Source organism: Heterodontus francisci, chromosome 32 (assembly GCF_036365525.1).
Source record: "Heterodontus francisci isolate sHetFra1 chromosome 32, sHetFra1.hap1, whole genome shotgun sequence".
Lineage (NCBI taxonomy): Eukaryota > Metazoa > Chordata > Chondrichthyes > Heterodontiformes > Heterodontidae > Heterodontus > Heterodontus francisci.
This window is the reverse complement of record NC_090402.1, coordinates 9,975,599-9,999,078: the sequence shown is the minus strand read 5'-3', so window position 1 is coordinate 9,999,078 and position 23,480 is coordinate 9,975,599. Positions and strand designations below refer to the sequence as shown.

At 42.4% G+C, this 23,480-nt stretch overlaps 2 protein-coding genes across 11 annotated transcripts in view; one reads left to right on the top strand and one right to left on the bottom strand.

Annotated features, from left to right (window-relative positions):
• Positions 1 to 16,573, top strand: part of gpsm1b (G protein signaling modulator 1b) — a 265,572-nt gene extending 248,999 nt beyond the window's left edge. For 4 of the 9 annotated variants that reach the window (XM_068012193.1, XM_068012192.1, XM_068012191.1 and 1 more), the window contains exons 4-6: positions 11,886 to 12,045; positions 13,084 to 13,304; positions 13,788 to 16,571. In XM_068012193.1, coding sequence (XP_067868294.1) covers positions 11,886 to 12,045; positions 13,084 to 13,304; positions 13,788 to 13,970 — 564 coding nt within the window. In that variant the 3' untranslated portion in view covers positions 13,971 to 16,571. Of the gene's footprint in view, positions 1 to 11,885; positions 12,046 to 13,083; positions 13,305 to 13,787 lie in introns of all 9 variants that reach the window. The other 5 variants (XM_068012196.1, XM_068012195.1, XM_068012194.1 and 2 more) reach the window with 2 other exon arrangements.
• A 3,675-nt stretch (positions 16,574 to 20,248) lies between these two features.
• The window catches only part of LOC137347619 (uncharacterized), a 37,483-nt gene continuing 34,251 nt past the window's right edge, over positions 20,249 to 23,480 (bottom strand). Inside the window, exon 17 of one of the 2 annotated variants that reach the window (XM_068012186.1) lies at positions 20,249 to 21,371. In XM_068012186.1, coding sequence (XP_067868287.1) covers positions 21,324 to 21,371 — 48 coding nt within the window. In that variant the 3' untranslated portion in view covers positions 20,249 to 21,323. The remainder of the gene's footprint in view (positions 21,372 to 23,480) is intronic. The other variant, XM_068012187.1, reaches the window with a different exon arrangement.

The following is a 23,480-nucleotide window of genomic DNA, read 5'->3' as shown; positions in this document are numbered from 1 at the left end:
TTTGTTGAGGGGCTGTGTTGCGATTTGAAGTGTTTCCTCCTTCTACAAATGTTCTTCTCTGCCTGGGGTTTATTCTATTTTTGTTCACCTCCCCCCTCCTTGCCTCTGACCACCTCCCGACAGTCTGACTGCGACCCAGAGTCCAGCTGGTTGGAGTCCATGTCTCGCTGCTCTGGCCCCACAGTGGCGAGGGGTGTCCACTGTGCTCTTCGGTTCTTGGTTAAATGGGAAACTATCGGACATTCTGATAATGGCATATGGCTTGATAGATTGGAATTTTATCTCTTACACTCAACTATATCAGAAACAAAACCCAGGAAATGTTTCACTACACATTGTGCTAACTGATTGGTATGTAACTATTCCGTTTGCTCTGAGGTTCATTGTCGCTGACTTCATTTGCTTAAGTATTCTTTAAAAAAAAACTTCGGCATGTGGGTAAAGGCACTGCTGGATGTACCACTGAAGGTTGTGTATCAGAAGGTCGAGTTCAGTCATTGGTTTGTGCTGAGCCCATGGATTTTGGTTGAAATGGTAATTAGGACAGCAGAATTGGCTTTAGTGCCTCAGAATAGAGATGCACGTGGGGATGGGGAGGGGTGGGAAATCAACCAGGGAACCTTCCCCCAAACATTCTCAAGTGACTGCTGCTGGAGAGTGCATGTTCATGACTGTTAAGTGAGGGTCAAGCTTAGACTCGATGCCTTCTGTGCCTGAATAGCTTGCAGGCACCCGCAATCTGAGCTCACACATGAGGACTGGCTACTTGTCAACAGAACCATATCCAACAGAAATCCACCTTGAGGGAAAATAATTGGAGCATTTTTTTTTTTTAAAGCTACCCATAAAAGCAAATTCCATTTTACTTAGCCAGCTGTTCTTTCTCCAACCTTTTATAGATGTGACTGTTTAACTGAGTTCATCTGGCAGTGAAGGCATTTTAATAAGCTGTGGAGAGGGTAAACATCAATCAAAGAGCAGTTACTGCACTATAGTGACTTGCAGGCTGCAAAATGTAACCCAGACAAGTTAGAGTTTCTTTAAAAGCATTTTCTCTGTATCCTCTTACTTGTGTCCACTAACCTCATCCGTATCTAGCCAAGAGGTGAGATGACTCATCATCACTCTGACCTCTCTGTGTCCTAAAACTGGCTTTAAGACCAGTATTGCGGAGACTATGTGGCTAAATGGTTTCGAGAAGTCACTCAGTCGGAGTGAGCGATTTAAAGCCCTGTATGAGTTCCTCACGAACACAGCAGAGTGAAGATTAGTCACAACGGGACCCCCCTGCTGAATGAAACAGTCTAAAAGGAAGCCAATTCACAATCAATATCAGTGTCTAAACAGGATCCGAACCACTTGCAGTGTAAATGAGATGATACACTGAGTGTTTAATCAATCTCATTAATGCTGGAGATATTCAACAGAGGATATGGAACAGGGGGAAAGCCAGTTACCACACTGTTGAAGTCAGTATTCCCAGACTGCAGTTCCTCTGAATTTCTTGTATATGTTTTGATAGTTTTCCTGACTTCCCAGAAAAGTGAATCAATAATCAAGAAGGCAGTGAAATGTTGTAAAGAAATGCAATAACTTATACCTGACTGAGCCTGCTGTACCTCATTAACCCATAAGCAACATTCTGCAATAACCCCTTGCCCCAGTAGATAGGTAATTGCTTGTCTGGTAATGCCAAAAGGATGGCAGTTTTAAAATTACTGCACTGACTTGTTTCAGTCTCCCCCTCCCTATATCTATGAAACTAATTTTGCTGCATAAAATCCACAGCTTTGGGAATCCTGAAGGATAAGTTGGCTTATTATTTTTCGGGTGGATTTTATGCTCAGATTAATTAGATGTATCCCAACAATGTGCTTAGATTCCAATCTCAGTCACACCTCCTTTATCAGTGTGAACTTTTCCCAGGTCTTTACAGTCTCCATGAGTGGGAGACAATTACTTGCTGGAAAGTAGTCCATTTTATAAAACCAAACTCTGCCTCTCTGAGCTGGGGAAAGTCCCACCAGTACTGCTTGTTGTGAGATCACTATCTTTAAGGAGGTTCACCTTGGATTGATAATACTCTACCAGTTTGAAGATCATATATAAGAGCTTATAGTTTACGTATTCTGAGGACCAGGCTAGTTTGTGCAGTGGGTAAATGCATTGTCTTTCCAGTCCAGGCGAATGGGATGATAAAATTTCCGCACCGTGTAATGGTCCCTCGCTGAACTAAGTTTTTTTTTGGGCAGCTTTGACCCAGTTCCTGGTTGGTGTGTGCCACAGCGCAAAAATTGCCACAGTTCTGTACTAAACTGTCGCCTCGCTCGCAGTGGCAGTGAAAGAGGTGGGTAAAGTAACTAGAACAGTAAACACTAGTGGGAGGCAAGGAGAGGTGCTATTCTGAGCTTGGATTCACAGAACCATTGCTGGAACAGTGCAGGGCGAAATTTTGTTTTTGGTTGTGCAGCATCTAGGAAAGCTTTATGCAAACATTCAGTGCCAGAAATAAGAACCTGTTCCTTCACTTACCACTGATATTCTCATCTGAGTACTTCATTGGCTGTAAAACACTTTGGGACATCCGAGATTGTGAAAGGTGCTTTATAAATGTATCTCTTTCATCAATAGGATGAAGAAGTTGTTATCGACACAGGCACTCAGACTAGAAATATGGTATATTTTTCCCCAAACATTTTACTTTGAATGCATTGCGCTATAACTTAAAATTTGTACGATCGTTACAAGGAAAAATAAAACTTGCTCGATATCTGACTGCATGAATTCTATGATATTTCTGCTTCATGAACTGTGAGCTATGGTAAAATGTTTGTGTTATACGGCAAACCACTTTAACGCGAGCATGCATTTGTGCTTGAATGTATTATTTCTGGGCAGGCCATTATAGGAAGGATATTGGAATCATGGGAAGCATGAGGCGAAGGTTTACTTGAGGTGATACCAGAAATGAGAGGTTACAGATATGAAGAAAGACTTTGTGGGGGTGGGGGTGTGGGGAATGGGGTTTTCTCAATTGAAAAGAGAATATTATGGAGACCTAAGCGATGGTCAAAAAAAAGAAAAGTTTTAGAGGATTTGGTAACAGTGAGGCATAGATTGAGCATTATTTTCAAAGGAATGAATGGGTCAATTCCAAGATTTTTTTTCACAGTTATTAGAATATGGAATGCTTTGTTTCAAGCACCCATTAAGGTAGAGGGTAATTGAAGGGGAATTAGATAAGTATGTGAAAAGGATATAGGAAACAGCAGGGTATAGGATTTAGGGTAGATAGTTTCAGTTCAGGAGCTAGCACAGGTACAATGACTGAATCACCTCCTACTCTGCTGCCTTTTCTACAGTTCTATAAATTTGGACCCATATAGTGATTTGCTGGATGTATCGCTATCTTAGGCTTGTGCAGGTACATTCCCAAAAGTTCTTTGCCTAAAACCTTATTTGGCCCTCATTTTCTGATCATCTGATTTGCATTTCTACAAACCTAGCAGTGGTTTTGTGAAAGTCTGGTGTTTAATTAGACGATTTAAATCCCCACATGAGTTTACATAGTCCGAGCACAAATTTGCATGTATGGCATATTTAAAAGAAAGGATTTTTGCCGTTGGGTTGCACTGTACCTGAATATTGGGCACATTATAAATTTCTTCATGCTAAGATTGTGTCAGCTTTAGGTAAAGATTAGAACTCATTTTTGGAGTTATTCTTACGGAGGTCATTACATTACTAATGGCTGAGATTTAGTGTTGGAGCATAGAATTGTGAAAATAGTTTCTGGTGAGCACAGTACTGTAGTTGCTTTTCTTGACAGTGTGAGTGTCAGCACTTTGAGCAGCCAACCTCAAAATGATCTCACAAACAGTCATTACTTTAACCACTCTCAAACTGACGGGATGCTCCAGCTGAGACAATCTGCACCCTGGCACATTACTCCTAAATATCCAAAGATGAATGTAGGACAAGATAAAGAATTCCTTCCACGCATTGTTTTTTAATCAATGCTGGAAAATTTCCACCCGGTTAGTTCTTGATTTTGGCGCAGAAATACTTTTGTCGTCTTTTGTACATTTTTACCTTGATAGAATCTAGTTCACAAAGTGTCTGCACGGTTATCATCTGCTCCATTGAACTGGTGAACATCTTTGTTACATTGAAAGATTGTACTTTATGCAATTCCAGCACTGAAGGAGCTACAGTGCAGCAGACTAATTGCAGCATGACAGAACATCCATATTATTTCCATTGTGAAAATTCATGTCTTTGTTGAATAATCTCTCTAAATTTTCTGCAGTTCATCAGGCTCGAGAAGATTTTATTCTGTCCTAATTAAGATAAACTCCTGCTAAAAGTTCTGAGTTGTAGCCCTTACCTTTTTAGGACTTTTTTGAGTTCAATTTCTGTTTCTATCCAGTTGTTAAGAACGTATTCTTTTTACAAGTCTTGTCTTACTCCCTTGGACAAAGAATGTTACACATGACTAATAGTCATCTCGTAAAACTGTCAGCTTTCAGCTGCAAGTCGAGTATTCCCCTGACTTGATTGTATTCTAGAAGGTGTGCCTGTGGTTCCTCACAGTTGGACTGGCGGTCCACTCAAGGACGAGTCAAAACTGCGCCGAACATATCGCATTCTGCGATGACTTGTTTCTTCCATAGCTGATACTAGCAGTGACCCTGATGTGATTATGGTGTGAACACACCATGAGCACAACTGTGTGCAGGGCGAAGAGCAGTCGTGAGCACCTCAATTGTTGGTAAAGTGATCACTGGGTCTGCCTTTTGCTGGATGTTGCTCATAAACCATTTGTTCAGCCACGGATGCCTCCAGCTTCAGACTGGTGAGTGGTTGCTGTTGTCAGGTTGTGTAGCGATGATTGTTGTTGTCTTTCATCTACTTTCTGTAAAAGCGCAAAATGCTTGGCAATATTGTTCAAAAACTTGCCGTGAATTGTTGAGTGTTCATAAGCACTTTATTCGAAGTCATAGAATGTATCCCTTCTGCAGATGTGCTGTTGCTATTTTATTCAACCCTTTTGATCTTCCACCTATTTAGCTGGTTGTATTTGGTTGACTGTGTTTTATTGAATCTTACAGCACAGAAGGCGGCCATTTGGCCTATCGTGTCTGTGCTGGCTCTTTGAAAGAGCTATCCAATTAGTCCCACTTCCCCTGCAAATTTTTCCCCAATCAGCTATTAAATTCCCATTTGAAAGTTACTGTTGAACCTGTGTCCACTGCCCATTCAGGCAGTGCATTCTAGATCTTCATATTTTGCTCCATAAAAGCTAATTCTTCTCATCAGTCCTCTGGTTCTTTTATTTGTGTGTCTGTCTGACCCGATGTGTGTCTTAGATTAAATTTGTCCTTTTTTGTTGCAGTAGAGCCTCAGTTCGCAAGTGCACTGTGCAGTCAGTGTAAAACTTGAGGCACACTGAGCAGGAAGGCCCAACGTTTGATCTGTGTACCTGCCATTCCTAGACTGACTCACTGTCTAGGCTGGAGTTTGGTGGTCTGGATCACTATCGCGGTTTGTTGACTCCCACTGGAAAGTGGGCCAGTGCCGATCGGTATTGGGATGGAGGTGGCAGGGAGAGACAGGACCGGGCTCAACCCATGTACAGATCACCCAAAGTCAAGTACCTTGACGATGCCCACTCCGTGTCTAGGCTTCACTCACACTGCTACTTGGGCAGGGGTATCAGAGGGGCACAGCACCCTCGGCAACCACACCCCCAGCAAGTGCCAGCAGCCTCAGGAAAGAAGGGAGAAAATTGGGAAGGCAAAGTGCAGAGACATAATTAATACTGGGGCAGAAGAACCTTTTGAATAATTCTGGACTCTTGCTCCACTCTTCCCCAGTATATGTAATGAAAATGGACTCTTTAGTTTGCTGTGTGGAACTCTTCTATTCTGATACGTCACATGTATATAAAGTACCTGTCAGCATTAGTGCAAATAGTGTCACAATGGCATTGGTGCTAATTGTGACTGTCAATTGCCTTCACCCTACCTGTCCATCACTGATCCATTCTCCAGATTCGCTCGTCTCTTCAAGCCATTTCTGTGCTTCCGTCCATTACACCAGATGAATACCTGTGAGGCCTGTGCTCGATTTAATTTGTACTTTAATTGTGCTCGGCCATTTGTCTATCTCTACTGTGCGTCATTGAAATGAGCCAGCCTTAATGCCAGTCCCATCAGCCTGTTCTTGTGCCCAAACAAATTTTAGGCGGCTGTCACTGCTTTGTATCCAGAGACTCACCTAGTTGAATAGCACTCCAGATTCTTCTGTCCACCCACTGTGCTTTTTCAAAAAAAGTCATCCCTCAAATTAAAGCTGGAAAATGCAAAAAAAAAAAACAGCAAAAATCCACAGCCCAGAGTGTTAACGTTCCAATTGAGCACCAGCCTTTTGGGGAGCGGGTTCCATATTTCCACTATTCTTTGTGTGAAAACATTGCTCCTGATTGCACTCCTAAGTGGCCTAGAACTAATTTTAAGATTGTGTCGTTGGAGGACAAATGGGATATTTACATCTCAAAGATACACTTCATTTTTCAGTTCACAATGAGATATTCCATACCTTACTCTGTTGAAAAAAAGGACTTGCATTTCTGTAGCGCCTTTTACAATCACAGGATGTCCCAAAGCGCTTTACAGCCAATTAAGTACTTTTGTAATGTAGGAAAAAAAAGGCAGCAAGCTCCAACAAACAGCAATGTGATGATGATCAGATAATCTGTTTTTGTTATATTGATTGGAGGGATAAATATTGGCCAGGATACTGGGGTAACTCCCCTGCCCCTCTTCGAAAGAGTGCCATGGGATCTTTTGCATCCATCGGAAAGGGCAGATGAGGCTTCGGTTTAACATCTCAACCAAATGAAGGCATCTCCCAGTGCAGCACTCCCTCTGTACAGCATTGGAGTGTCAACTTTGATTTTTGTGCTCAAGTCCTGGAGTGGGACTTGGGACCTGTAGCTTAGGGAGTGCTTCCAACTGACCAATGGCAAAAATGAGTCAAAATTGTATACAGATTAATTTCTATGGTTATTATATAAGCAGCCACATTTGAAAGCTGCAAAGGAAATTGATCCAATATTATTATGGTAAATTGAGATTTTATTATATAAAGGCTTGCATTTTCATAGCGCCTTTCATGACCTCTGGATGTTCTGAAATGCTTTATAACTAATGAGGTCCTTTGGAAGTGCAGTCACTGTTGTAATGTAGGGAACAGGGCAGTCAATTTGTGCACAACAAGCTCCCACAAACAGTAATGAGGTAATAGCCAGATAATCTATTTGAGTGATATAAAAGTAAAATACTGCAGATGCTGGAAATCTGAAATAAAAACAAGAAATGCTGGAACCACTCAGCAGGTCTGGCAGCATCTGTGAAAAGAGAAGCAGAGTTAACATTTTGGGTCAGTGACCCTTCTTCGGAACTGACAAATATTAGAAACGTCACAGGTTATAAGCAAGTGAGGTGGGGGTGGGGAAGAGATAACAAAGGAGGTGTCGATTGGACCAGGCCACATAGCTGACCAAAGGTCACAGAGCAAAGGCAAACAATATGTTAATGGTGTGTTGAAAGACAAAGCTTTAGTACAGATTAGGTGTTAATACACTGAATATTGAACAGCAGCAAGTGCAAACCTGAAAAAAAACAATGGGTAAGCAAACTGAACAAACTAAGATGAAATGAAATAAATGCAAAAAAAAAGGTAAAAAATGTAAAAAAAGAATGTTAAAAAAAAAGGAAGTAAAAATGAAAGTAAAATGGGGGGCTGTCATACTTTGAAATTATTGAACTCAATGTTCAGTCCGGCAGGCTGTAGTGTGCCTAATCGATAAATGAGATGCTGTTCCTCGAGCTTGCGTTGATGTTCACTGGAACACTGCAGCAATCCCAGGACAGAGATGTGAGCATGAGAGCAGGGGGGAGTGTTGAAATGGTAAGCAACCGGAAACTCGGGGTCCTGCTTGCGGACTGAGTGATGTTGGTTGAGTGATGAATATTGCGCCTACTTTGCCAGGTTTGATGATTCTGGTCACTGAAAATCCAACTTTGCACCTAAAATGAAATCTGTGCGAAGCCACACCTTTGCCAGAAAAGGAGTAGATAATCTAAACTGGCAGATCCTGGCATTGTAATGTAACCTTGGAGACTGAGAGTGTGACCTTGAAAAGCATCATCAGTCAATGAGCTTCCATGGGAATGGACTGAATGGCTGGTGTGAATTTGTGTCTGTCTTCCATGACCATTACACAGGATTGCCTTGAATCATTACTTTGAGCAACGTCTCAACTCATTTTATCTTCGCTGCCTCTGGAGAATCCTTGGCATCAGGTGGCAGGACTGTATCTCCAATGCACAAGTCCTCGAGGTGGCCAACATTCCCAGCATATACACCCTACTGAGCCAGCGGCGCTTGAGATAGCTTGGCCATGTGAGCCGCATGGAAGATGGCAGGATCCCCAAGGATGCATTGTACAGCGAACCCGTCACTGGTATCAGACCCACCGGCAGGCCATGTCTCCGCTTTAAAGACATCTGCAAACGCGACATGAAGTCCTGTGACATTGACCACAAGCCGTGGGAGTTAGTTACCAGTGATCGCCAGAGCTGGCGGACAGCCATAAAGGCTGGGCTAAAGAGTGGCAAGTCGAAGAGACTTAGCAGTTGGCAGGAAAAAAGACAGAAGTGCAAGGAGAGAGTCAACTGTGTAACAGCCCTGACGACCAATTTTATCTACAGCACCTGTGGAAGAGTCTGTCACTCTAGAATTGGCCTTTATAGCCACTCCAGGCGCTGCTTCACAAACCACTGACCACCTCCAGGCGCTTACCCATTGTCTCTTGAGACAAAGAGGCCAAAAAATGACTGAATAGCTGGTGTGAATTTGTGTCTGTCTTCCATGACCATTACACAGGATTGCCTTAATCGTTACTTTTTGCCCCAGTTTAAGTCAGTGCTACACCACGTATGTGAAACTAATGCCACAGCAACCTGCTGTTCCTATTAGCTGATGGTACAAGGACCAGGTGAACAGATTTAAGGTTTTGGGCAAGAGGTGCAGGGGGAGATGTGAGGAAGAACTCTTCTTTTGACAGCGAGTGGTAATGACCTGGAACTCGCTGCCTACGAGGGTGGTGGAAGCGGAGACGATTAATGATTTCAGAAGGGATTTGGATTAGCATGTGATGGAAATAAACTTGCAGGGCTATGGGGATAGAGCAGGGGGAATGAGACTAACTGGATTACTCTACAGAGAGAAGGCATGGACTTGATGGGCCAAATGGCCTCCTGTACTACATCATTCGTTGATTCTAGTATATTGCTTCTGTGTCATTTCCATGTGTTGAGCAGAGCACCTGTGTCACATTCAAATGAAGTTGGTCTGCCCATTCTCAGTATAATGAAATGTTGTATACCAGCTTATAATAGAAGTGTTTACTCTAAGAGCCTGAAGTGGCTGGAACCTTTAATTTTAAGGAGATTTTACCTTAACCAGATTACACAATCTTTTGCATGTAATGAAAACAGAAAATGCTGGAAATACTCAGCAGATCAGGCAGCAACTGTGGAGAGAGAAACTGATTTAATGTTTCAGTTCGATGACTTTTCCTCAGAATAGTTCCAGCATTTTCTGTTTTATTTTAGGTTTCCAGCATTCAATAAGATCATGGTTGATCATCTTTCCCCAGCCAAGGGAAGCATTTCCTTAGCACCTACCCTGTCAAGTCCCCTCAGAATTTGGTATGTTTCAATAAGATCACCTTTTATTCTTCTACACTCCAGACAGTATAGGCCCAGTCTATTCAATCTTTCCTCATTGGAAAAAACAATCATTCCAGGAATCAATCTGATGAATTATCATTGCACCCCCTCTAGGGCAAGTATATCTTTCCTTAGGTGGGTCAAATGGCCTTCTGTGCTGTATTATTTTGTAATTCTGGTATTATATCTTTGTGCTGTTTTCATGTGTTGAGCAGAGTCTGTGTTGCATTTGCTCTTGGGTGCATTTGTTACTGAGCTGACTTCTGACACGTCTGTAGGAGTTTGCAATGTCAAATTGTTAGACTTTGAAGTGAGCGCAAAAATTTACACTTTATCATTTTGCAGCCAAATAGTTTTTAAAAGTTACTTGATTGTTGCCAAAGGAAAGGACTTGCATTTATATATAGTTTTCCTCATGACCTCAAGAGATCCCAAAACACTTCCATACACCTCAAGAGTGCAGACACAACATCTGTCTGTTTGATGAGAAATTAAACCGAGGTCGCATTTGTCATCTCAGATGGACAGAAAAGATCCCTCTGCACTACTTGAAAAATGGCAGGGAAGTTCATCCCAGTATCCTGGCCATTATCTATCTCCCTCAACCAATATCACTAAAACAGATGATCTGGTAATTGCCACTTTGCTGTTTGTGGGAGCTTGCCATGCAGAAATTGGCTGCAGATTTCCTGCAACAGTGACTACACTTCAAAAGTACTTAATTGGCTGGAAAACACTTTGGGACGTCCTGAGGTTGGAAACGATGTTATAGAAATGCAAATTCTTTCTTTCTCTCAAATCTGCAAAGCCGCCTGACTGCGATGTGGTGGCTCCTACCTTATTTAGCATGGACATGGAGAATAGAATTCACACAAAACCAATGCTCAGGTTCTTGCCAGTGTGTAACTGTTTATACTTGGGCAATAAATGCTAGCCTAGCCAGTGACGCTCAAATCCCATGAATGAATTTAAAAAAAAATTTGAGTTGACGGAGGAATGACTGCTATCGTCCTCCCATCATTGCTGTCCTGCACATCTGTAGCGTATGTATTTGTAGTGTCAGTGTGGCTCAGGGGTTATAAGGCTGTGGGTTCAAGCCCCACTGCAGAACTTAAACACATTATCTAGGCAGACACTTCAGTGCAATAGTGAGAGAGGACTGTTGTATTTGGGCTGAAATGTTTAACTGATACCCCATCTGTCTGTTCAGGTGAACATAAAAAAATCCCACGGCATTGTTTCAAGAATAACAGAAAAGTTCTTCTGATATCAGAAAGGTCATTTTGATTTGATACATATCAATGTATATCTGTGTGCATACCTATTGAAACATATATCTAGCTATTTCTTTAAGAACATAATAGGGGCTGGAGGAGGCCATTTGGCCCTTCGAGCCTGCTCCTCCATTCAACAAGATCATGGCTGATCATCTTCCTCAACTCCCCCTTCCCACACTATCCCCGTATCCTTTAATTCCCTTAGTACCAAAATATCTATCGACCTCTCTTTTGAATTTTATCAACGACTGAGCGTCCACACCTTTCTGTGATCATCAATTCCAAAGATTCACAACCCTTTGAGCAAAGAAATTTCTCCTTATCTCAATCCTAAATGGCCGAACCCTTATTCTGACACTGTGACCCTGTGTTCTAGATTCCCCAGTAGGGGAAACACTTTCTTAGCATCCACCCTGTCAAGCCCCTTAAGAATTTTAAATATTTCAATGAGATCACCTCTCATTTTTCTAAACTCCAGGGAATATAGGCCTAGTCTATTCGATCTCTCCTCATGGGACAATCCCCTCATCCCCGGAACAGTCTAGTGAACTTAGTTGTTGCACGCCCTCTGGGAATAAGTATGTCTGTCATTAGGTAAGATCAAAACTGCACACAGTACTGTTGTTGCATCCAGAAACCAGGGTATGTATATTGTGTAAATAGCCAAGGTTCTTTCAGCTCAGGTTTAATTGGCTAACTATGCCTCACTTCTGTAGTTTTTAAACATTTGGAGATTTGAGATATGGCACACTGCAGTAAATCAATGTTTAAAGTGCAATGTGTTTTTTTTAAAACTTGAATTGTGTAGAAGGTGAACCGGGATCCTTCAGATGAAGAATGCTTCTTTGATCTATTGAGTCGTTTCCAAAGTAATCGTATGGACGACCAGCGCTGTACATTTGAAGAACGTCAAAATGGCACGACAGGGAGTGCATCGACCCTCGCGTCTCCTCTGCAGGACAGAATATGTGAGTACACGACGAAGCAGAGAAAAAATTACATATGGTCCGGGGGCTTCCATCTTTTTAACATTGAGCGTTGTGTTAAGTTCCGTCCGTTGCCCACCCCACCAGTGTTGCCTGTTTGCCCATCTCCAGCAGCTCATTGCTTAAGTCCTGCCAGTGCGACTTTGCAAGCAGCCACTGTGAGGTTCCAATTAGACTTGAGTCATTTTCAAAGAGGAAAAAGTCAGCTGAAACTAATTTGGGAACAGCACAGAAGACGACTGAGCAGACTTGGTGCTTTAATTAAAGTAGAACAAGACTGCTAAGCCCCAGAGTGCCTGCACAACCTGCAGAATGGGAATGTCAACACGCAATTCTGGGCCAGCCAGATTGGCATGGAAAATATCCACTGGCCACAACTTCTGCGTGAAGCAAACTGTGCGTGCGACATCGAACTGATGGGAGCTGCGGGTGGATTCAGCGTGGCCAGCTCCATTAGTCGTTGTAGCTTCCCCACACAGCACCATCGAGCAGGGCAGTGCCTGGCCTAATCTCGCTGAGCTTTGTGGCTGCGCTTCCAACACAGCCATCCTGCACCTTCACTGGCAAAAATAAACATTTAAATCACTGATCCATGCAGGTGAAGGGACTGTGAAATTAGTCGGCGTGTGAACATGAGCAGTTTGTCAGTGATATTGCACCATTACAACTAACAGATGTGAAAGTAAGGGGACATCTCACAAATACCATCATGGTAATGACCAGATAATCTGCTCTTGGTGATGTTGATTGAGGGATAAATATTGGCCGTGACACTGGGGAGAACTCCCTTGCTCTCCTTGTAAATGGGTCCTTTACATCCACCTGAGAGCAGACAGGGCTTCGGTTTAACATCTCATCTGAGAGATGGCACTGAAAGATGACCTGGTCACCTTTCACTCCTTGTTGAACAGCACCAAAATTGATTAAGCAGTAACCTGCTATACCTTTAACCACTAATACAGACAGCTGGTGCCTTGACACCGATAACAGCTCTTTTGTTTCTCCCCCATTCCTTTGTAGCTCAGGCTTCACTCAATACATCCCCACAGACAGAGGAGTTTTTCGACTTAATAGCGAGTTCTCAGAGCCGGAGGTTAGACGACCAGCGAGCCAATGTGGGCAATTTGCCTGGACTGAGGATCACTCATAACAACAGCCAGGTGGTGATGGGACATCTGCGGCCTGACGGAGATCCTCAGGAGCCCGGAGATGATTTTTTCAACATGTTAATGAAATGTCAGGTAGGAGCTGTGAGAACAATGCCTGATCTTTATAGGCGGTGTATCACATGCTTGAATATATTAAAGGGGGCACTGGCAGCATGAATAAAAAATTGGCTGAGGAACAGAAGTCAGAGTGTAGTGGTGAATGGTTGTGTTTGAGTGGAAGTATACAGTGGTCAGCATTGGGACCACTGCTCTTTTTGATATATATTAATGACTTAGACTAGTTGGATCATGGGACTGAATAGCCTAGCCTACTCCTATTCCTATGCACTTCTCTCTCACTCAATCTCTTGCTCTACCCTTACGTCACCCCCGTTGATCCTGATCCCATCCCCCCATCTTCTCTCTTGAGCCACTGGTCAAGCAAGCCCCACCATCCCTGATCTGATGTCACCCCGTCCTGTCATTACTCTACTCCTGTCCAGTTCTGAATATGTTGTAAAGTAACCCCCTGCTTCTCAAATGCACTTGTGACTAGTGATTCCTTTTCTCCCACAGTCATCCAGAATTGACGACCAGAGATGTGCCCCTCCCAGTCCGGGGCCAAGAGGACCTACTGTCCCTGACGAGGACTTCTTTAGCCTGATCCAGCGGGTGCAGGCCAAACGCATGGACGAGCAGCGAGTCGACCTTCCATCGAACCGTGAAAGCCTGGAACAGAGCAGGCCAAGCTCCAGCTGAACAGTGTTTTGTCAACAGCCTAGTAAACAAGCTGGACTAACTGTGTGGATCAGTGCTCCTGCTAACACTGAGCAGCAGCCCAGGCCAAAAGCTGTCCAGACGACCCCTTGAGAGATCAGTACACGAATCTAGATGACTGTGCAGCTTTGAGACAGTTTCCAAGGAGGTGATTTTTAAAAAAAAAACTCACTCACAATCAACATCCCAAAATGGGAGCATTCTTTTTTTTCCCAAATGGTACGAGAGTAGTCTATCTCTGCGAGATGGAAAGATACAAGCACAGTATTGTGTAAAGTGATGGATTGAATGAATGTAAAACTCTTGGTACTGTAGAAAATGTGGGTCTATAATCAGATACCCCATATGCATATATATGTTATCGACAAACAAGTTAGAGGTAAGATGACACAAATACATGCACAAACACTAGCGACAGTTAGAGATGAATTAATTTCTTTTGCTTTGATTATTCACGGTGCAATGTTGGGGGACTGTTTACACTCTGTTGAATGGGTCTGGTTGCCATTAATTTCCCTGTTCTGAAATATCAAAGACTGAGGGATTTAATGTTTAAATTTATAAAATATAGAAGATCAAACATTGTGGAGATATTTGGGGAACAGTGCAGCCCTTTTCAGCTCCTGGATTGTGTGTGATATCTTACACTGGTGGCATGGGGGCACTAACTCCTACTCTTAGCAAAAGGCAAAAATGCAGATTATGTTCTTAAGAGTTATACAGGTTGATGTATGGAGCCATATTTCACGTGGATCAATCCCAAAAGACATGGACACTGACAGCACCGTAGACTTTATACTAGAGTAATTTGGATGTCTGGCCAGAAATGGGAGGTGTCTGTTCATGTTACTACAGAGCCCTAGGATTACATCAGAGGTTTTTTTTTAATTAAAAGGGACATCAAGTTAATTGAAGGTTTCAGCATGCAATGTAACAGGGAATAAGTAACAGAGTACTAATGGAAATGGACAGCAGAGGCCTTGAACCTATGCAGTGGGATGCTGGCGTGCAACTGCCTGACATGTTTGTACAGAATTCCTTCCTCCACTGTTGTACTAGAGGTATTTAAAAAAATTTAAACTAATGGCACAGTTAAAATAGTGGATTAAGAAACTTCATGCAAATATTGACACTCTAAACAGAGGCTACATTTCACAGCCAATCTGTATGTCTTTAAATGTTAAACATAGCTAAAGAAACTTGAAATGTATCAGTTGGCATTTAGTCTTGAATAATGTATTTTTCTGTTATCTTTATATAAAAACATGTTTTTGTCTTAGAATGTGAATGTAATTGGGAAGCACTCACATGTAACCCTTCAGTTCTTGCCTGCTTTTTAAGCATGGTGACTCCCTGCATTTTTCCAATACCAGACCCACAATTGGTGGAGAACTAAGTGATGAATCTGTGGCCTATACAATTACATATGCTGTTGTTTTCAGAGCCAGTTTCCCAATTCCTTTCTCCCAAACTTACTGTCTCTCTTTGTTCTAAGGACAGTGTCTTCCTGCTTTATTTCCTTCATACAAGAAATCACCAGTTCCTTACTACTTATAGACAGTTCAAATGCAGAGATCCCTTAATGTATAATTCTTTATGGTTTCAGTGAAGTATTAAAGTTTCCATGTTACATTTATAATACAGATGTTTTGTTTATAAAATCACCATGAAATGACTAAGCTATGTCCTGGTTGAGTCCCTGTCTGCCCCCTCAGGTGGATATAAAAGATCCCATGACCCTATTCAGAGAAAAGCAAGGAAATTCTGGCCATTTATCCCTCAACCAACATCAGTAAAAGCCGATAAAGAACAGGAAGAGGCATTTAGCCCCTCGTTTCTGCCATTCAACGCGATCAGGACTGATCTGCAGTCTTACTCTGTATACCCACCTTTGCTCCTTAATATTCTTTGGTCAACAAAATTAAACCACAGAGATTGATAAATTTAATTGATCGAGCAGCTAGTCCTGAGGTCAAGAAAGGCAAGTTCTTTAAGTCTTACTAGCTGCTTCAGTTATTTATGCAGAGTTTGAGCATGTAATTTGGGGGAAGACTCACTTGTGCAGATATCACCAGATTGCGCACACTAGACGTTGTCTGTAAAACACGGAGAGACTTAAATGACTTCTTTTGGTATAAAATTTCATTTGCAGCTTTTTGTAATATGTTTGGGTTTTCTGTGCACTTAACTGCAAAAAGGTGATGCCCAGTACACTGTGGTACTGGAATGGGTCAAAAACGTACAAAGATACAGATTAGTTCTTTGCTGTGGCTCAAGAAAATAAACCTGGAAACTTGTTTTAATTTTTATTTTGGTGTAATCTTTTATAATGCTCTTGTAGTTCTTGGGGAGATCTAACTGTTGTTCCATGTATTTGCTACTGTCCCTTTAACACATTGAACATTGAAATCCTTTCTGGTACAAATGTTTTCCAAACACTGCCAGTACATAATGCTTTTTTTTTTATTTTAAAGATTTAAAAATCTACTTTTCTGTAAATACAGCAGCCTCATTTTATCTAAAAGATGTAAATCAAATGAAATTGCACTGTATTAAATTTTACACAAGCTTGTAATAAAATACAAACTGTGCACCAATTCTTTTGTTGGGTCTAGATTCTTGATGTCTGTATCCAGTTGATTTTTGCCACCAATTTCTGTGCTCATTCTCCCTCTCCTCCTTTTACCGATTTCCCCATACGCCTTGCCACACCAAGGGTGCATATATAGCCAGAGCTTTGAGCACAAAGTCCAGGCTGGCACTCCAGTGCAGTACCAAAAGGGACTGCTACACTGTCAGAGGTGCCAGCTCTTGGGGATTAGAGGTCAAACCACAGACCCCAGCTGCCCTCTCAGGTGTGTGTAAAAAGTCCCATAGCACTATTCCAAGAGGAGCAGGGGAGTCTTCCCTGATGGCTTGGCCAACATTTCTCTCTCAACCAATAACGGATTATCTGGTCATTTATCACATTGCTGTCTGTCACAAATTGCTGTCACATTTCCTACATTACAACCAATTAAGTGCTTGTTGTAAAGAGCTTTGGGACATTGTGTGGTTATGAAAGACATATATCTTTTCACAAATGGAATCTGAATTCTATTTTAAAAAGTAATTTGCTCAGTTACAACAACTGGCATTGCAGATAGATTCCAGGTGAAAGACCACCCTGTTCTGGAAATGGCTCCTTTATAGCTCCACACCAATGAAACTATAATAAAAACAAGAAATGCTGGAAATACTCAGCAGGTCTGGCAGTATCCACAGATGCTGCCAGACCCGCTGAGTATTTCCAGCATTTCTTGTTTTTATTTCAGATTTCCAGCATCCGCAGTATTTTGTTTTTATTACAGCAATCAAACTGATGTTTTGGGGAGTCATCTCAATTAATATCAGTTTATGCTTTTAAAGACCGAAATATAATGTGGGGGGGAGAGGAGGGGGAAAAGAGCGAGAAAAAAAAATGACAGTTTCAAAATTTCAGATGGAAGGCCACTTAAATTATTAAACTGCTGTGAGCAGAGCAGTCCCTGCAGCCCAGTGGAAAATGCAGTTTGTAATGGTCGGAGACCAGAAATGCTTTGGTTCCCTGTCTGTGCTGCAATACCTGATGGTGCAAGTTGCTGTCAATGGAGCAAATGCTCCAGTTCCACTGGCACAGGACTCACTTACAGCACACGCCTGATCTATCAAATCTCTTCCCCCATCTCTAATTTCCAGCCCTACAATCAGAGATCATGGTGCTCCTCCGATTCTAGCCTCTTGTGTATCTCAGATTTTCTTCCCCCCCCTTCCCCCACTATTGCTGACAGTGCTTTCAGCTGCCTAGGCTTTAAGATATGGAATTTCCTCCCTAAAACGCACTGCCTTGCTCTCTCCTCCTTTAAGACGCTCCTTAAAACCTACCTCTTTGACCACTATTTTGGTCATCTGTGACGTGCTGTTGATTTTTGTCTGATTATGGTCCTGTGATGGCCCCTTAAGAAATTTTACACAAAAGTCGTTGCTGCATTACTTTAGTCTTCATTCTACCACTCGTAACAGCTTGGTTACTTGGCAACATTCAATCACCACTTCAACATGAGCACAAAATGTTAGGCAATTTACATCAGAAATGCAAGTCATTGTGTGAAGGGAGTTCAGCAGTCGGCCTGTCCTGATACTGTGTTTCTGCCTCCTTGACAGAGATTCTAAGGTTTTGTAATGGAAAGTGAACCAATTACATATATTTATAGGGAAAATGGATAAACAGGAGGGAGAAAGGAGTAGAAGGTGATGTTGATAGGGTTAAATGAAGACAGCTGGGAGGAGGCTTAAGGAGTGGAACCACCATTGTGGACTAGTTGGGCCAAATGGCCCATATTTTTATAATCACAGAATTATTATAGCACAGGAGAAGGTCACTTGGTCCAAACTGTCTGCAGTGGCTCACCGAATTCACTTTGTGCAGGGGAACGGCACTTTCTTCCCTTTCAGATACTTCCATTGAACCTGCCTCCACCACAATCTCAGGCAGCACATTCCAGACCGTAACCACTCGCTGCATGAAGAAGTTTTTTCCTCACATTGCTTTTGCCAATCACTTTAAATCTGTGCCTTCTCGTTCTCTCCTTCAAGTGGGAACAGTTTCTCCCTATCTACTCTGTCCAGACCCCCTCATGATTTTGAATACCTCTATCAAATTTCCTCTCAGCCTTCTCCAAGGTAAAAAAACAGTCCCAGCTTCTCCAATCTATCTTCATAACTGAAGTTCCTAATCCTTGGAACCATTCAAGATTTTCTGTACCCTCTCCAATGCCTTCACTTGTTCCTAATGTGCCACGCCCAGAACTGCACACAATACTCCAGCTGAGGCCAAACTAGTGTCTTATACAAGTTCAACATAACCTCCTTGCTCTCATACTCTTGTAATTAAATGCAACATTATCAAGTGAGCAGACAGCACAGGCAAGAGAATGGGCAATGAACAGCAGCACCTCTCAAGAACAGATTTCATTCACCATGCCCAACAAAATAGGAATTCAAATTGTGATACTGCAGGAGAGAGGCCAATTTACAGACAGAGCCACTCACCTTGCTTTATTTACCACTGGCAATTTGACCAGAGATGTCAAAATACTGAGGTGCAGTTAGTCATTCAATCAGCCCTTTGCCTAATGCTGAAATTTTCTCCTGGTTCAGAAGCTGAATTTAACTTTTATTTTCCCCTCACCCCCTGGTATTACAGCTCATATTCCCATGAGTACACATGTGGAAACTGCTTCATGGATCTGCCCTTATACTGACTGCTCAGGTTGGTTTGCGGCTGGCCCAGATTGACTGGGCTCCCTCTTTCCTTGCCGGTCTGTTATGAAGTCCCTGGCCTTCACTCAGTGATTTTACAGCCCAGAAATAGGCCATTCAGCCAAACAAGTCTATGCCAGTATTTATGCTGCACACAAGCCTCCTCCCATTCTACTTCATCTAACCCTATTTCTCAACATAAAAAGCAAAATCCTATGGATACTGGAAATCTGAACTAACAAAGTCTAAATAACTACTCTGGACAGGCAGCTATCTGTATAGAGAGAGATAGATATAGATGCCGAAAGGTCATTGACCTGAAATATTAACTCTGTTTCTCTCTCCACAGATGTTGCCTGACCTGCTGAGTATTTCCAGCATTTTCTGTTTTTATTGCTTTCTCCCCTTTTGTTTCTCCACATTCACACCACTCGTGTCCATCGATAACATCCAGACCCTGCAATTCCCTGTAAACACACGGCCCAACTCACAGCATCATTTATACACATGGTGACAACATTAACACATGGTTCATCTTCTCCTTCCCCCTCCCAAAGTAAGAACTTTTTAATCAGACCTTAAAAGGATGGTGGAAACAGATTCTATAGTAACTTTCAAAGGGAAATTGGACATACACATGCAAAGGAACAATTTGCTGGAATGTGAAAAAGCAACGGGGTGGAGTGGGACCAATTGGATAGCAGGCACGTGAGGCAAAATGGCCACCTTTGTGCTGTATGATTCTAACATCCTTCAACTCTGGCCTATACGCGAATCCAGTCCCACACCCTGCAGTTGACTCAATGCTCGAGGAAGTGCTCTAGCAAGCCACACAAAAAAAAAGCAAGGCGGCATCGTGTGGCCTCGTCATCACCCTGAGAACAAGCGAAGAAAGCTTGTCCCTGGCCCAATGTCACACATTTTAACTATATAAATAGGCCACTTCCACTGCCCACTGAAATCAGCTCTGTGTGACCACCGTTCAGATACAAAATACATGCTGAAGTGCAAATAGTACAAAAGGGGCATTTCAGAGTGTTTTATATGCAATAGGATATTTAGATTCCCAAATATTTCCAGAATGCTAAGCAATTTCTGCAACACTGATACATTTATTGTATCAACAACCTTTTGGTAATTTTATCTTGAATCTCAAGAAAATACAAATACAGAATCACAGATTATCTGCATTATTTTCACTGATCACTTTGCATTCCTGTAAACGCTGTGCTACAAACATCAAAAAGTAGCCCGCTATTATAAAGAGCATTTATCGAATCCCATTCTTTATTCAAAATTAGGCTCCAAGTAAAGAGCATCCTGCTGTAGGAGAACAAAGCCATGAAATGGTGGGGAGTCAGTCTTATGTCAGATTCAACCGACTGCTAAAGCTATGTCTTTCTGAAATGTTTGCTGTTCTTGAGGGGAGTGTGGGGCAGCCCCCAGACCAGGCCTCGTCTCTTGAGTTCCCAATGCAGAGATGCCAAGGGCAACTGGGGGAGTGTTGGGGTCAGTAGCAGGATTAGAACTGCTCTTACATCAGCTGTCAGGAGGAAAACAATAGTATTGGCAGTGCTGATCACCTGCAATAAACCCGGAGGCAGAGGAGTTGGGTCAAGAATGAGAGGGGAACACACACACATTAAAAAAAAAAGGATCCTTATTAGCTTAATAAAACACTGATTCACCAAACACAGCAAATCACTGCACACTGTACACACCGTCAGAGCACAGTGTGACCCCATTGGAACAGCTGGCAGCATTCAGTAAGGACACAAGGTGGTACCAGATTTCACCACTAAAATATCATTTGCATAGCAATCGTTGATCAACAATGAGATGAGATTACTGGAAAAAATATGACCCTCCCCACTCAACCACAAAAAAAATAGAATTTTTTTTTTAAAAAAGCGTCTGTAATAAAAATATCAAATCACCTCCTAAACATGATTATGTCGCAGTAGAACACTCTGGTTGTGCTTGCTATATGGATGAGATGTGTGTTGGGCTCTGCTGGGATATGTCCACGTGACCTGCTGAGTTACTGCTCCCCTCTCAAGCATTCGACTGTACAGCATCAAAGAATCCCAGAGACGGAGCTATCTAGGAGACAAGCCACACACACAAAATAATGAACAAACAAGCAACTATTCGGGCTCAGGTTTACAGACAGTAACTGCCTTCCTTCTGTAGAGAGTTTGTTGTTCAGATTGTGGGCACAGTGATTGGAAAACTATTAAATTGTGGCAAGGACTGAGGAGGTTTTTCCCCTTCATTGCCAGCAGAGAAATTGTGAACTAAAACAAATATCAACTGGTACGTTCTGCTGCTAAATCCAGTGTTAAGATGTTGTGAACTGAATCTTTAAATTTTAAAACAGTTTCTTATTAATTCTCCTTCCTGTCCTTCAGAGCTCAGAGTTTTAAATGAAGGTGCAGGAACAGAAAAGTAAGACTTTGGGTTTATGTGCACAAATCTTTGAAGGTGGCAGGACATGCTGAGAAGTCTGTTTAAAAAAGCACACAGGATCCTGGGCTTTATAAATAGAAGTACACAGAGTAGAAGAGCAAGGAAGTTATGCTGAATCTGTATAAAAACACTGGTTAGGTTCCAGCAGGAGTATTGTGTCCAATTCTGGGCACAACACTTTAGGAAGGATGTCAAGCATTGGTGAGAGTGCAGAAGAGATTTGCTAGAATGGTACCAGGGATGAGGGACTGCAGTTATGTGGAGACACGAGAGAAGCTGGGATTGTTCTCCATAGAGCACAGAAGTCAAGTAGAGATTTAATAGAGGTGTGCAAGATTATAAAAGGCTTTGATAGAGTAAATAAGGAGAAACTTACCACTGGCGGGAGGATCAGTAACCAGAGGACAAAGAGTTAAGATAATTGGCAAAAAAACTAGAGGGAAGAGGAGTAGAAATCTTCTTAAGCAGCGAGTTGGTTGTTACAATGTGGAATGTACTGCATGAGGAGGTCGGTGGGGTGGGGGGGGGGCAGGGGGGGGCGGGTGGGTAGTGGGTGCGGGGGGTGGAAGCAGGTAAATACTTGGAGGGGAAAATCTGCAGGGCTATGGGGAAAGTGCAGGGGAGTAGGCCTAACTGGATAGCAACTTCAAAGAGCTGACACAGGCATCATGGACTGAATGGCTCCTTCTGTGCGTTAATATTAAACCACTAAACGTGAGGTGCTGAAACCTAAAATCTTTTATAGAAACTGTACCTTGGCTACACTACAGTGCTATGAGTTTGTGAATACTTGCATTCCAGCTCACACTGTTTCTTTGTACCCAGGTATTCAAAAGGACCACTGTGTACAAAGCTAAAGCACAGATTAAACCACCTGCCTAGACAGAGATACAAGTCACTGCCCCCGTGCACCTCTCAGCATCACTCTCCATTCTCCCCTTGACTGACTCCACTGAAATTTTATTCCAAAAGACACCAGCTTCCTACCAGCACCTTGCCCAATCTTTACTTGATCAGCCTGCTCGTATGAAGAATCACATCTTTCCCTGATAATGTTTCATACGATCACACATCACCTTCGTTGTCTTTGTGGCTCAACCCTACACTGAACAGCACACTCAGGGCATGAGAGAGATCGACCAGCCATCTGCTGACAGAGCCTGGCGTAGAACAGGGGAGAAATGTCTTCAAAAACATGCGCGTTCCCCTTTAGAAACTCATGGACCCTGCACTCTCTGACCTTAAAACATTCTACCACTTTCATCTGCATTTTTGGCTGCAAGTATCAGACACAACTTCCTCTTTTACAAAAATCAACCTGTTTTTCCCCTTCAGCGGATAGAGGAGCATTGAATCAGTTGTTGGTAGTCTGGGCCCTGACATCTCAGGAAGAAATCTGACCATTGAATCTTGAGTTTTAAAATGAACCAGATTAAATAAAAGGAGTGAAAGTGAGAGCCACAGTCCTGACAGAATATCGATTCTGTACTATCTTTTCTGCTTTCACATCAGTTCATACAAATAAATATTTCAGAATACCATTACTGAGTTGACAGGTAGGCCATTTTCCTTGTAGAATTTTGGCTCAGGTGAGATCTTGAGCCGGTCTTCCGGTTATAGGTGAACGTTATTGATCCTGTGGCAATGTCTAGGCGTTGTCCTGGCAATTTGCCAACATTCCTCCCTCAACCAACGTCACCAACACAAAAGCATTTGCTGGCAATTCATCTCACTTCCATTTGT